Source organism: Gymnoscopelus braueri (genome assembly GCF_963280865.1).
Source record: "Gymnoscopelus braueri genome assembly, chromosome: 11".
Lineage (NCBI taxonomy): Eukaryota > Metazoa > Chordata > Actinopteri > Myctophiformes > Myctophidae > Gymnoscopelus > Gymnoscopelus braueri.
Genome location: NC_137613.1, coordinates 47816639 through 47830778, shown reverse-complemented (window position 1 = coordinate 47830778; position 14140 = coordinate 47816639). Strand labels below are relative to the sequence as shown.

At 43.3% G+C, this 14140-nt stretch overlaps 1 protein-coding gene across 1 annotated transcript; it reads left to right on the top strand.

The window, feature by feature from the left end:
* Window positions 1-1305: 1305 nt before the first annotated feature.
* On the top strand, window positions 1306-8782 carry LOC308095683 (5-hydroxytryptamine receptor 3E-like; the record flags this gene model as incomplete). The annotated part of the gene is made up of 7 exons (XM_080442726.1): window positions 1306-1488; window positions 3081-3187; window positions 4536-4705; window positions 5089-5252; window positions 5677-5887; window positions 7496-7684; window positions 8484-8782. The coding sequence occupies 7 exons, from the start codon at window positions 1306-1308 to the stop codon at window positions 8780-8782; spliced, it is 1323 nt and encodes a 440-aa protein (XP_080298852.1).
* Between the last annotated feature and the right edge of the window lie 5358 nt (window positions 8783-14140).

The window sequence follows — 14140 nt, the reverse complement described above, 5'->3', positions numbered from 1 at the left end:
CATCAGTCCAGCCCTTTGTGATTTTGTGCATCATTACCATCAGTGTCATGAAGGGTAAGGAGTGGTCTTTTAATATTGATGCTTAATTTTTGTTGTTATCTTGCTCCAACCACCACCCCAGCATCGAACTGTGGGCTCTAATTCTGTATGAAAATGTTCAGAATAACAATAATAGCATATCTACAAGAATCAACATGGTTTTATTTGTAACTAACTTATAGTTAATACTTATAGTAGAAGCAGTGGAATGTTGTTACACAGGGGTCAGCAACCTTTTTGACATGAAGTGCCATGTTTTGATTTTCTTGACAGTCAGTGTGCCATGTCAACATTAAGAATGATGACACCACATCAAAATCAAATATTTCATTTTGATTGTCCATGTACATAGGAACCTTTATTTCTTTTTCTTCTTTTGAAATATTTTCAGGATTAGACTCTAACCCGATGCACCTATCCCCCAGACTCCCTGCCCAGTCAGAGTTCAGAGTTTGAATGAATGTAAAATTACGTTCAGGATGTAATTTGCGATTTAATTGACTACATTTAAAACAAATATTTAACTTTAAAGAAAATCCTCCCTCACACTTGTGGCACTGTGCCTGTGTCCAGTGACCACCCTGACCTGTGCCAATGTTGGCACCCGTGCCTAAGGTTGCCCACCCCTGAAATAATAACATGATTTATTAAAGCAAGCTCACAATGTGTCCCAATTCACCATGTTGTGAGCTTGCATATCGTCACCTTGCTAAACTAATGGCCTAAGTAATTTTTTGAGGAAAATTATATTTTTGCCTAAGTCAGCTCCTCATGACACTGGCCACCTCTGGTAAAATCGCCCATCTCCTAATTGAAAAGGATCATGCTGTTCACTCCCCTTTTAGTATAATGGCCTAACTCCCTAGTGTGACTTAGGCCTAAATAGGCTTTTTTTTTCACATGGTTTTGTGACGTAGGCCAAATTATTTACCTTTTTTTTTTGTGGCCTAAGTCAGATTTAATCCTATTTAAACCTATTTAAATCTCTTATGTTACATAACTGACAGACAGCGTTATTTATATTTAAATAGTCATAACTTGTTATAAACATTTTGGGTGAAATGATTAAGAAATATCATATAGTTTTGTTTTGGATCAGTTTTTTATTTTCCTGAAAAACTTTAAAAAATGACATAGGCCATTAGTTTAGCAAGGCGACGATATTGGCTATATTCAGCGTTCATTGTACAACAAGGTATACAAGGTTTTAGTGGTTATACAGTTCACTTAAAGTCTGTAAGAGAACAAAATAACCATAGCATGATCATGAGTCGTCCCACAGTTCCATGTGATGGTGCCATTGTATTGAACTGTACGCGTCCGGATCCCCCTGCTCTCCTGGAGGCTCTGGGACCTGTCTTCAAGCTGAGCGCCATACGGCCCGTCATGAACATGTCGACGCCCACCTATGTCAACACATCCTTCATCCTGTACGCTATTCTCGGCGTGGTAAGTCCTCTTGCAGAATCACTCAGTGAACATTCTGTTCTCCACAACATAATTATTACAGTGTGGACCCAGAGGTCAGCAACCTTTTTGACATGAAGTGCCATGTTTTTATTTTCTTGATAGTCAGTGTAACATATCAACATTAACACCACATCAAATTAAAGTATTTCCCATAGATTTTGATTGTCCATAAATAGAACCTTTTTTTAAACATATTTTTCAGGACATTTTGTCATTAGACCCCAACCTATCTCCCAGATTCCCTCCCCAGTCAGAGTTCAGAGTTTGAATGAGTGTAGAATTATGTGCAGGATGCAGGGGTCATCAATATGTCCGTACACAGACAAATCTGTCCGTGGCAAAGACTTGGTCTTGTCTGTGGCAAATTTTTGATTTTATTTTTTATAATCTTCTTATTTTGATCATAAGACCCAATTACTGAATGTCAGTCTCCAGGTTTTCTTCGGAATATGTATGACACTGATTTACTACGTCACTATGGCACATTAGGAGTCCAGCAGGACAGTGGTTCTAAAAGAACAACAAAAAAGTACTAGTGGTTCTCAAATGTTTTATGTGCAAGGACCCCCTTAACTCTGAGAGTGTATCCATTTGGTTTCATTTGTACACTCTCAGAGTTACAGACCTGTTATGGTCATTCAGGGCTAGCTCTTTATGTGTTTCTGGTAATATTATTACTTAATTTAATTGACTAAATGTTTTAAAATATTGTTATTTTAAACCAGAAATCCTCTGTCTCACACTTTTGCCAGCATGTGCCAGTGATCACCTCTCCCTGTGCCAATGTTGGCACCCGTGCCTATAAGGTTGCCTACCTCTGATGTGGACCATTCACTCCAGACAAGGGGTTTATAGTATTTAATTTAGTTCAAGTGTTGTTATGCAGTCTGGACTTTCAATTGTATATGCTAGTTTGTCTTTCATTGTATTGTGATACATAAACCGTCTAAAAATGCAAAATAATAGGTCCTTATGTAAAGAATTATATATTTCTTAATTATTATTATTTTCTTTTTTATAAAAACAAAAATCAGGATGAAAAAGCTCAGCTTCTGACTACATACATCTGGCTCGATTTTGTGAGTATTTTATCTTAAACAATGCAAAACAATTACTTGTGGCCGACCGCTATTTGGACGTTACTTCATTTCTTTCACTACATTCTGACAACAATGCAACAGTCCAAAATTCAGTAATAACAATCCAAATATTCTGCATTGTCTATGACTTCATTATTAAAGTAAGTAGTTCACCCAAAAGTAGTTCACCCAAAAAATGACTTATTTTATATCAATTGAAGTCTTTAATTCATGGACATTTTAAAGTTGTTGTCGAATTCCTGAGCCAATAATTTGATGACCGGGTCATTGGTCAGTAGGTGGTCATCAAATGATTGGCTTAGGAATGCGACACAAACTTTAAAATCTCCATGAATTCAAGGCTTCATGGGGTGTGAAATTGATAGAAATTAAGTAATTTTTTGGGTGAACTACTCCTTTAACCCAGCATCCACATAACCTACTGCAGGCCTGCTTTGTGTACAGCACAGTAACACTGGTTTGTTGTTTTAGGGCTGGATGAATGAGTTCTTCAGCTGGGACCCGGTCCAGTGTGGCACCGACATTATTATGCTACCCAGAAGAAAGTTTTGGGTTCCAGATGTTGTGATCAACGAAATGTGAGTTCTGTTAGATGTACTACATCATACATGGGAAACTGGCGGCCCGGGGGCCACATGCGGCCCCCAACTTCACTTTATGCGGCCCGCAGGTTAATATGGGAATACAAATATATTATTGATTTCAGCTGTTACAATTCCAAACATGCAAACATGACCCGCTTTAATTACTTCAGTCTATATTAGTAGCTTAATGACTAGTATTACAATTCTAGTTAGTTAACATGCATTTGAAATGAAATATAAATACTTTTCAGGATTATAATTCAAAAATAGCAGAAATAGCAGATCTGCAAGCTCAAAACGCGTCTCAAATCGGCTATTTTTGCTACTTTTGTGTGATATAATGATGAAAATAGTTAAAATACGGAGATAAGAGGTGTCTGCCCGGCAGTATGCAATCTGGCCCCCTGGAATGAGTGTGGAAATATAGTGGCCCTCTCCATCATCAAAGTTGCCCACCCCTGTACTACATGATTGTCTCTTAACAAGTAGGGTCGTTCCAATACATATACCAGTATCAGAAAAGGAATTGTTATTTAGTTGCTGTTCGGCAGAAACCAGCTAATTCAATTTTTCCGCTTTTACATTTTTTCCCATAAATCAGTGCTATTGAACACCCTTTAGATCTGTGTGTTGATTAGAAAAATATTGGGCGCCCGCTGGCCTAGCGGTCCAGGCGCAGACCACATATGCTGTTAATCCAGCTTGACAACGTGTTGCGATCCCGATGACCTTTGCTGTGTGTCACCCCCCCCATCTCTCTCCCCATTTCCTGTCAGCCCACTATCCTATCAATAAAGGCAGAAAAATATCTTTAATAAAAAAAGAATATATTGAACCAATGAAAAGTACTAAAAAACGCTTCTGACAAAACCAGCTAATTCCATTAGATCCTCAAACCAGCTATGTCCACCAAAGGGGGGTGGAGTTAGCTGGTTTTGCTGACTCCAAGCTGCACCCCGTTTTGACCTCGAACCTCATTGTGAGCTTGGAGGTCCATTCAGCTGTTCTTATCAATGATAAACAAAACTTACTAACTCCACTTTTTGTTTTGTTTTTGTAATTTCCTGAAAAATGAACATTTTGGAGTAAGCTGGTTTCTACTGGACAGCAGAGATTTATCCCTAGATTGTTCTTTTATTACATGTTGGTACTGTATCGGATCAGTACTTGGCATGATAGCCTGACTTTGGCCAGTGAACCCACGTGATGAGTTTAGCTAATGCCAGGCTAATGTCCTGATGATGGGTTAAACACGAGGAATGACTTTAAAAGACTTAACTAAAAGGTCATTCTAGAGCTGTATGACATCAGTCTGCCGTTCTGCTTTGTTCCTGTCTTGCAGCATGGACGCGAGCGACGCCATGTCTGTCCCCTACGTGACCGCCTGGCACAACGGCTGGATATTTGACTCGCTGCCCATGAGGGCAGTCAGCTCCTGCAACCTTGACATCTACACCTTCCCCTTTGACGTCCAGAACTGCACTCTCACCTTCAATTCCTACATGTACCTCGGTGAGGCGTACCGCTTTGCTCAAGAAGGGCTCCTCCTCAGCACCTAAATGTCACATTCAGTTTTGTCTCAGATACAAATAGTTTTTGGTTGTTCCCTCACATGTACTTTGAATACTACTAATAATGGATAATAATGACTTTTAAGGATTCAAATTCAAAAGCATCAAAAGTAGCAGATCTACAAGCTCAAAACACTTCGTGCCGCGCTTTGAGCTTGCGGATCTGCTACTTTTGATGCTTTTGTGTGACGCTGTAGTATGATAAAAAAAAAACACAAAAAGTTGGAGATGAGAGGTTTCTGCCCGACAGGAACACATCATAACTTACCTTTTTTTTCATATTGCCTTGTATAATCTCTCCTTTGATCCCTCTTCTCCTCTCAGAGAATCATTTGAGATTGACTCTTGACATACCAGTGGAGGGAATTCTGAAGCGTTCCAAGGAGTTGATGACAACCATGGGAGAGTGGGAGCTGATGGACATCACGTGCACTAAAAATGTCAATGTTGTTGCTGGATTTGGAGCTGTCGATAAGCTTGCATTCCATGTACGTTTAAATCTTATATATATACATACATATAATATATATATATATATATATATATATATATATATATATATATATATATACTCATATATATACTCATATATATATATATATATATATATACTCAAACACACTGGAGCGATTTAGAAGCACTTTATAATCTAACTAACACTTATTGATGATTTAACGTTAGTACATGTGTTTGAATGTTGACATGCGTTCATGGCAGATTAAAATATGGGCATTTGACAGCCCCTCTTTTTCCTGGAAAGGTGGACTGGTGCTGAATCTTTTAACAAGTTTCATGTAGTCATCATGGTACAGCCTGGAATATACTGATAGCAGATATTATGATTTATAGTAATAATACCCTGAACGCGGAAGCAGTGAACCTATAGGAATGGTTTGTTCTCGTCCCCTGCAGATCAAACTGAGACGCAGGGCTACTCTCTACGTGGTGAACCTCCTCCTTCCCAGCGGTCTCCTCATCACGGTGGACCTCTTCAGCTTCCTGCTGCCTCCCCAGAGCACCGACCGCTCCGCCTTCAAGATGACCCTCATCCTGGGCTACACTGTCTTCCTCCTCATGATGAACGACCTGCTGCCGGTCACTGGAAACCAGACACCTCTCATAAGTCAGTATAGTACAGGCTGTCCAGGCGTAAAAAGGACTGCTGTAGCTATAGCCTTCTGTACGGCTTAACTGGAATGTCATGTTTCTGAAGGACCATGGATTGTGTGTGTGTGTGTGTGTGTGTGTGTGTGTGTGTGTGTGTGTGTGTGTGTGTGTGTGTGTGTGTGTGTGTGTGTGTGTGTGTGTGTGTGCGAGGAGGGCAACGCTGAGTGTCCTGTGCTCCCCTCTTTCTCTGTCCCTGTGTGTCTGTCCCCGTCTGTCGAATAAGGCAACCTGGCAACCCTGGGCTGAGGCAGACAACACATGGCAAACAGCGAACATGTCGCTCGCGCACCCAGGCAGACACAGACACGGCGAAGGAAAACGGAAAACTGTGAAGCCACAGCCACGCACGCAAGAGGTTGCACATGAACTCTGCAGCCGCACTGAGGCGCTCCAACACAAACACTCTGACATTAAGCTTCACACAACAAACATGAGTACTACGCTGCTGTTTCCAAAACACACAATATCTCTTCTCCCACCGATTCTCGTTAGGATGTTAACGGTTCCGGTTCCTTACCGATTAATGACGAGTGCTACCACCTTTGCACGAAAGGATTGCAGTGCATTTCATGCACACACACTCTCTCACACACACACACACACACACACACACACACACACACACACACACACACACACACACACACACACACACACACATACACACACACACACACACACAGCACGGAAAAGTTGTGGGCTAGCAAGGCAACAGCGCGAGGCGTTGTTACGCGTCGTCGTCGTCGTCCTCCTCCCTCTCCTAGTCTCTCTCTCCCTCCCTCCCTCCCCCTCTCTCTCTCCCCCTCTCCTTGTCTCTCTTTCTCTCTCTCTCTCTCTCTCTCTCTCTCTCTCTCTCTCTCTCTCTCTCTCTCTCTCTCTCTCTCTCTCTCTCTCTCTCTCTCTCTCTCTCTCTCTCTCTCTCTCTCTCTCTCTCTCCCTCCCTCCCTCCCTAGCTCCCTCGCTCTCGCTCTCTCTCTCCCTCCCTCCCTCTCGCTCTCACCCCTCTCTCTCTCTCCGTCCCGTCAAAGGGTGCTCACTGTGTCGCAGACGGTGGCGTAAACGGAGGGGTCGCAAGTGATGCGGTGCGGGGGGGCCACCAGCAGGGGGGGCCCCGCCTGTGCTGATACAAATATTTTTACAGCACGCGCGCGGGGTTGTGCATGTCCGTGGGCCTCACGTGAAACTCCCGCGGGGAAGCCCCGCGATTCTGTACATACTGTATATACAGTGAGATTTTATCTTTTTCCCAGCCGGCTGTCCCGTATTTGAATTTCAGATAGCTGGCAACTCTAGCGTGCGTGCGTGCGTGCGTGCGTGTGATTATTACCACTAGACGGCACAAGGACTTCATGTAACATCCTCCTGGAGAATGACTTCCACAAATCATACTGAGTGATTAGAGAAGGTTCATAAATCACTTTGTTAACAATGCTGTCTAGTCTGTTATCACATAGATGTGAGTGTGTGTTGGGAATAGAACCTTTCAGATGTGCTGCATGAGAACATGTTGACTTCCATCACTCCTTCTGCTCTCCTTCTCTCCCTTGTATCTCTCTCTTCACAGATGTGTTCTTCTGTCTCTGCCTGGCTCTGATGGTGGCCAGCCTACTGGAGACCATCCTCATCACCAATCTCCTGTGTGACTCCAGTTGGAACATCACTCCGGTCCCCCGATGGGTCCAGGTTTTGGTCCTACATATCCTGGGCCCTCTTCTAGGCCTTCCTCCAAAGCCCAAAGAAAAAACTAATTCAGGTATGTGAATAATATGGTATTAGTTACAAAAATATATAAGTTTTATTCTACTATAGCACCCTAACCAAGTCCACATTTCTATATACATCTGATTATGTTACGTCCTCAATGGAAGTTTACGTTTACAAACTCTTCTCATAAAAACAACACAATGCATAGCATCCAATGAAAGGAAATAGCCAAGTACATTTAGCTGAGCAGTGAGCATACATGCACTGAATTAGGAGTAGGCCTAATGTACCTGTAACTGCATGTGCCAGAAGGGCCAGATGATGTCAGTTCAGAACTTTTCTGTTTGTATACACCCCGTTCACTCAAAGCTAGTGATATTTACAGTGGTGGAAAAAGTACTCAAATGTTTTACTTAAGTAAAAGTATCAATACTGCAATGTAGAAGTACTCTAGTATTGGTATCAAAATGTACTCAAAGTACCGAAAGTAAAAGTAATAAAATGTATGAAAATAGCAGATCTACAAGCTCACAACACGTCGCGTTGCGACGCGTTGTGACACGTTGTGAGCTTGTAGATCGTCTTATTTTCAAATAGTCTGGGTATAAAATAGGGCTAAAGTTTTCAAATAATTGTAGTGGAGTAAAAGTATAATATTTGCCTCTGAGGTGTCGTGGAGTAGAAGTAAAAGTATAGACAATTGGAAATACTCCAGTAAAGTAAAGGTACCTCAAAATTGTACTTAAGTGCAGTACTTGAGTAAATGTACTTAGTTACTTTACACCACTGGATATTTACCTCCCAAGACCAGCTACTTTACACTAATGTCATGTATGCCTGTTTCCTAGAAGTCAATGCCTGCCCTCTGGTGGCAGTGGAGGACAAGGCTGGTGAGAAAGCTCCAGAGGAGAGGGGGCCTGAGGTGGAGGATAAGGTCCTGGAGGAGATGAGGAGGCTGGGTAAAGACCTCCAGGCCATCCGCCTCCAGGTGGACCAGCAGCTGACAGGGAACCAGAGCTCTGAGGAGTGGGTCCAGGTGGGCTTCATCGTTGACCGCCTGCTCTTCACCTTCTACATCATCTTCATAGCAGTCAGCTTCATTACCATCATCTGTATCTGGGCCAGCTCACATGCAGCTGATATGTAGATGACCACTGTTTGTTATACAAGGCCCATTATTGTAGACCAGGGGTCTTCAACATTTTGCAGGTCAAGGACCCCTTAGCTGAGAGAGAGAGAGATGAAGCAGGGACCCCCACTACATATTGGATTCATGTTAAATGTGTTTTTAGACATTTAACGACTTAAACCCTCAATACTTTGTAAACTTTACTTTTGGCTCGGTACTTGGTCTGCTCTTTTTTCCCTGTACAACAAACCACTTTGCCGAAAATAGCCAATCTAGCGACGCGTTGTGAGCTTGTAGATCTGCTATTTTCGTCTAATGTTCCCCTCAGGATAGTGATGTGAGGTTTCAAGTGGTTAATAAAAAATCCCTATCACACAAAGTTTTGGCGCCCCCTGTAGTATCTCTGAGGATCCCCTAGGGGTCCTGGACCCCTTGTTGAAGACCCATGCTGTGACATAAATGTTTGTTGAAATTGCTCAATATTTCACAGTTTTGCGTTTCTTTATGTGAAGGCTTTGTTGGTTGGAATTTGAGTTAACACTATTGGACACACAAAGTCCCATACAATTTGCTTAAGTAATTATATGTGGTTGATGTGGACATGGTTAGAATCTAGGAAAACAAGTGAACACTAAGAAAATCCTTGAAAACAATTGACTAGCTTTTCATGTGAGAGGAACATCCCTGCATGTCCTTGCTGCATGTCCTTTTTACTCTCCCCCCCCCTTCTTTTGGACGTTGATTGAGAGATTGATTCCACCTGGGCAAGCAAGATGTTTGAGTTTATTTCTTGATGCTTGAGTGTTCTGGTATTTAAAGGACTACCAATTTGTCATTTTACGGGATTATTGTCTTTCAGTTTCAGTGTGTTCAGTCATGTTGCTTTTGATTACAAAACTTACATTAAAGGAGAATTCCGGACATTTTAAGTGTTATCTTTGATGTGTAGTTACTCACTCACCGAGTTATGAAGTGGCGATGAGTTTTTCGAGCGATTTCCCTGTCTGTGAGTCTGGTCGACCCCCAACATTGGCATAGTGGGAGGCGCGTGTCTTAGTGAAAATCGCCTAATTCCACAGCTCCAAACTTCTTTTTTTCCCCACAAATCCTCCTCATGGTGTCTCCTGATCCTTTCACATGCACTGTTTATCACTCACGAGCTGGCGTTCATGGTCAGCGACGTGAATGTTTTCCTCTCGCTCACGAGGAGCGCAGTGAGCCGAGGACGGGAATTTCACGCGAGAGGAAAACATTCACGTCGCTGACCATGAACGCCAGCTTGTGAGTGATAAACAGTGCATGAGGAGGATTTGTGGAGAAAAAAAAGAAGTTTGGAGCTGTGGAATTAGGCGATTTTCACTAAGACACGCGCCTCCCACTATGCCAATGTTGGGGGTCGACCAGACTCACAGACAGGGGAATCGCTCGAAAAACTCATCGCCACTTCATAACTCGGTGAGTGACTAACTACACATCAAAGATAACACTTAAAATGTCCGGAATTCTCCTTTAACTACTTCAGCCCTACACATTACGGCCGTTTGAAAATAGCCAATCTACCTTGTATATCTGCTATTTTGCATCGTGGCTAAGAGCTGTGCGGCCTCATCCTTTGTCAATAAAATTAGATTAAATAAAACATTTGTTGTGAGATCTTTATTGACCCCATGACATACAGCATATATTGTGTAAAATAAGCATAAAAACGAATTCCAAAAAGCTTATCTTATACTTTTAAAGCCTCTCTACCATAGAACACAATGATATTGTACTTCAGGGTGAATTAAATATAAAATAATCACTTTATTTGAGTAGGGATAAGCTAAAATGCCATGTCCCCAATCATGTTTACTCAGCGTCAGTTACAAATATAAGTAATACAATTCAAACAAAATAAATAAATCTTATTATTATTATATAGTATTAGTTCTAATGTTACTTACCAAATGTTTTGAATTGTGATAAATGTATGTCTAATGCTTAACATCTTGAAATCAATGTGTGTCCCTGAGTTGAATCCACCTGTACCCTGTCCCCTGACTATTCCTCATCCTCGCATCAGTCTATGTATACTTGCACCTAAATAATAAAAGGTTTAAAATGTCTGTGTTGCTCCAGTATTGATCTCTTCTGGAAGATACGGGTACTTAGACCGGTGCACTTTAACTTGTTACATCCGTGGCTTGAGGTTCATCAGCACTTTATATTTGAAATCTGAACCTTTATGTAGTGGCAGTTGTAAATCTCACTACTCAATCAGAGAGCCGGTCCCCTTTGGATCCCACAACTTTTTTATGAACCGCACGGCCACAGGAGTGGGCCAATTCTCTCCCAACTTGCTACAAAAATTGCTCATGCAAAAGTATATAATCTCATACATTTTATTTTCCACCTTCACATGTGTCTCCACTTCTACTATCTAATAATCATACGGTGTTACATATATTTCAGCTCGCGATTTACTTCCGATTTACTTCCGGGCGGTCCGTTTTAACAGCCACAGCGAGCACCTCTTTGACGCTGGCACCTTCTTTGACGTTGCCTCATCCGTGAAACGGGCAAGAAACAAGCGCTGCCGTGGTCTATGCAAACGAGCCCAAGGCGCGCCCAAATAAGCCTAAAATCTCTTATACAAAAGCCAGACCTGGCAAAGCAGGCTACGCCAATCACGTGAGAGAGATCTACAAGCTATGGGGCAGAGACGTTTTGTGCCATACACCGTATCTTAGCAACAACGAAAGCGCTAACTCTCATTGGTCGTGTCATGCTGAGGGCAGTTTCCAGACAGCAGCATCGCCGAGAGCTTGCTGCCGCCATCACAGTCAGACGCAGCAACGACAGGGCTCCATGACAGTTGTGTGAGCTGAGCTGGACAGCGCAATCACCGTCATTTCTCTAATAAATCGCCCTGTCATTCATATTGTCAAGACTTTTAGGTCACTGCAGCCTGCTACTAATGTAACGAATGTTTATGTTCACTACTATGATAGCGTTCGTTGTATTTGAATGATTAGTGCCCAGGGGTGCTTAACATGAGCCCTTAGCATGCGGCTAACGCTAACGGACTTTCACCGTTAGCATGTAGCTAACGCTAATGTGGTTGTCATGGCTGAAGCGGCTGTGCAATCACTTTGTCAACAATGAACGTTAGTGGGGTGAATGCTAATATTGCTGCTCAGTAGTACATAGATGTTGTATTTTGTGGGCTTGTGTGGCTTGTGGAGAACTATGTGTAGCTCCAAAGTAACTTCAGTCACTAACCTAATGGCAGGTCCGTCGCGTGCGACGCACGTTTAGGCTGCATTAGGTAATGTAGTCATTTCACATAATTTCGGTCCTATTAGGGGAGAGTCAGTGAGAGCTGGATAAACGAGGTAAAATGTGTCAAATGGAGTCTGTACGGCTGTTGATAAATGAACACATCGTCGTCGGTGGGAGAGGAGATATTGTGTCTTTTGGACAAACAGCGGCGTGGTGCTGATGTTTGTTGTGTGAAACAGCTTAATGTCAGAGTGTTTGTGTTGGAGCGCCTCAGTGCGGCTGCAGAGTTCATATGCAACCTCTTCCAGAGAGAGATAGAGACACTAGAAACTCTGCTGGAGAAACAAAAGACACTGCTGGACACTGCTAGACATTGACTTTCATATGGACATTGATCTACACACTGCAGGTATGTCTGTTACACACACAACATCAAACTACACACTACAGGTATGACGCAGCGTTTGCATTCCAGCCAGCACGCCAATGTAGTTCCCATATGGTTTCAAGGTGGGCTAAACCATATGGACCCCATGTCGGCAATGTCAGCGGGATCCACTTGTGTCCCAACTGGGATGCCCTTGTGGGACATACGTGTGTTCTACCTGGGCCTTAGGTGGGCCCCACCTAGGCAATTCTATGTGGGGCCAAGGTGGGTCTTAACTGGGATGCCCATGTGGGCTATAAGTAGGTTCTACCTGGCCCTTAGGTGGGCCCCAACTAGCCACGTTTATGTGGGACCGAGGCGGGTCCTAACTGGGTTTGCCCATGCGGGCTTCAAGTGGGTTCTACCTGGGCCCTAGGTGTACCCCAACCAACCAGAGTAAAGTGGCCATCGCTCCAAATGTTGTGACGTCAGGGCTCTCAATACTGCACATTGGGGAGGAGGAGGGGCACATGGCGGGCGCACAGATCGCTGAACCAATGGTAGCCCACGGATGTTTTCTCTGGAGATTTAAAATCCGTCCCTCTATGCCACATATCAGACGCGCTACAGGGTCTTTACTGACCGAGCCATGACCCCACTGGTCCTCATGACGCTATGCCACTGATATGTGCTGCCAAGTGGGCGCTACGTGGGCGCTACGTGGGCGCGGGCGATAGAGGTGAGGCCCCACGCAGCGGGGCCGAACTTCTAGTGTAAACAAATCGCAAACCAGGAACAAGTGGTTCCATGACGCTTGTGACAGACGAGCGTCATGTGAACCATGCAGGGTTGCATTGCTCATGGGACGGCCTTGCACGCCGTGCAGGAACCTATTTGAACAGGAGCACGCTCAGGCACATGCATAGATTTTTAAACAACTTTAAATTCACATCTCAACAAAGTTAACAAAGGCTGCCGACCGCCGGTTGTCACACCATCATGAAATAGCATTAACATAGAAATGAATGAGCCTAGATTGTAGATGCATATATCAATTCTCCATTGCGTGACATGTAGTGTAGGTGTTAAGCAACGTGATCATCACGTCATTAAAATAGTGCAACCACATACCATTACCATTGCAACACTGGAACCATGGCTACTATTTTCACTACTTTTGTGCAACAAAACATCCTCAGAGGCCACTTTGTCAGCATTTGTCCATTCATCAAAGATCTCAAATAAGTGACAATTGTTTGTTTTTCACGTCGGAAAGCTGCATCCAGATAAAGGTGGTTCATTCTCAGGTCACCGCGATGTTTAACACTGCGTGGTTTCTATTTGCTGCTCTCAGATCCTGTCTAGAGCCTGCCTACCGTATCCGGTAATTTGTACCCACAGATTAATGCAAGTACCGTTATAGTTTCCGTATCCGCTTTAGACCCAGACCGGATCAGCAACCTGCAAAGACGGAGCATTGTGATTGCTTAGAATCCCGCGAGGGAGGGAGGGGGGTGACAAGGAGGGTAGCTATTTTATTGGCAGCAAATGGACAGGTGACGGGAGCGTTTTGATTGGAAACAAATCGACGTGGAGGAAGAGATTTAATTGGCAACAAGTGGATCGGGTGGATTTTTATTGCCGACATGTGGACGCAGGGGAGCACCGCGATTGGCCAAAAAAGGACCGGACGAGGTAAACGCCTCTATGCGCCACTAGCCCAGTGGAATGCAGTACAGTGCAGTGCC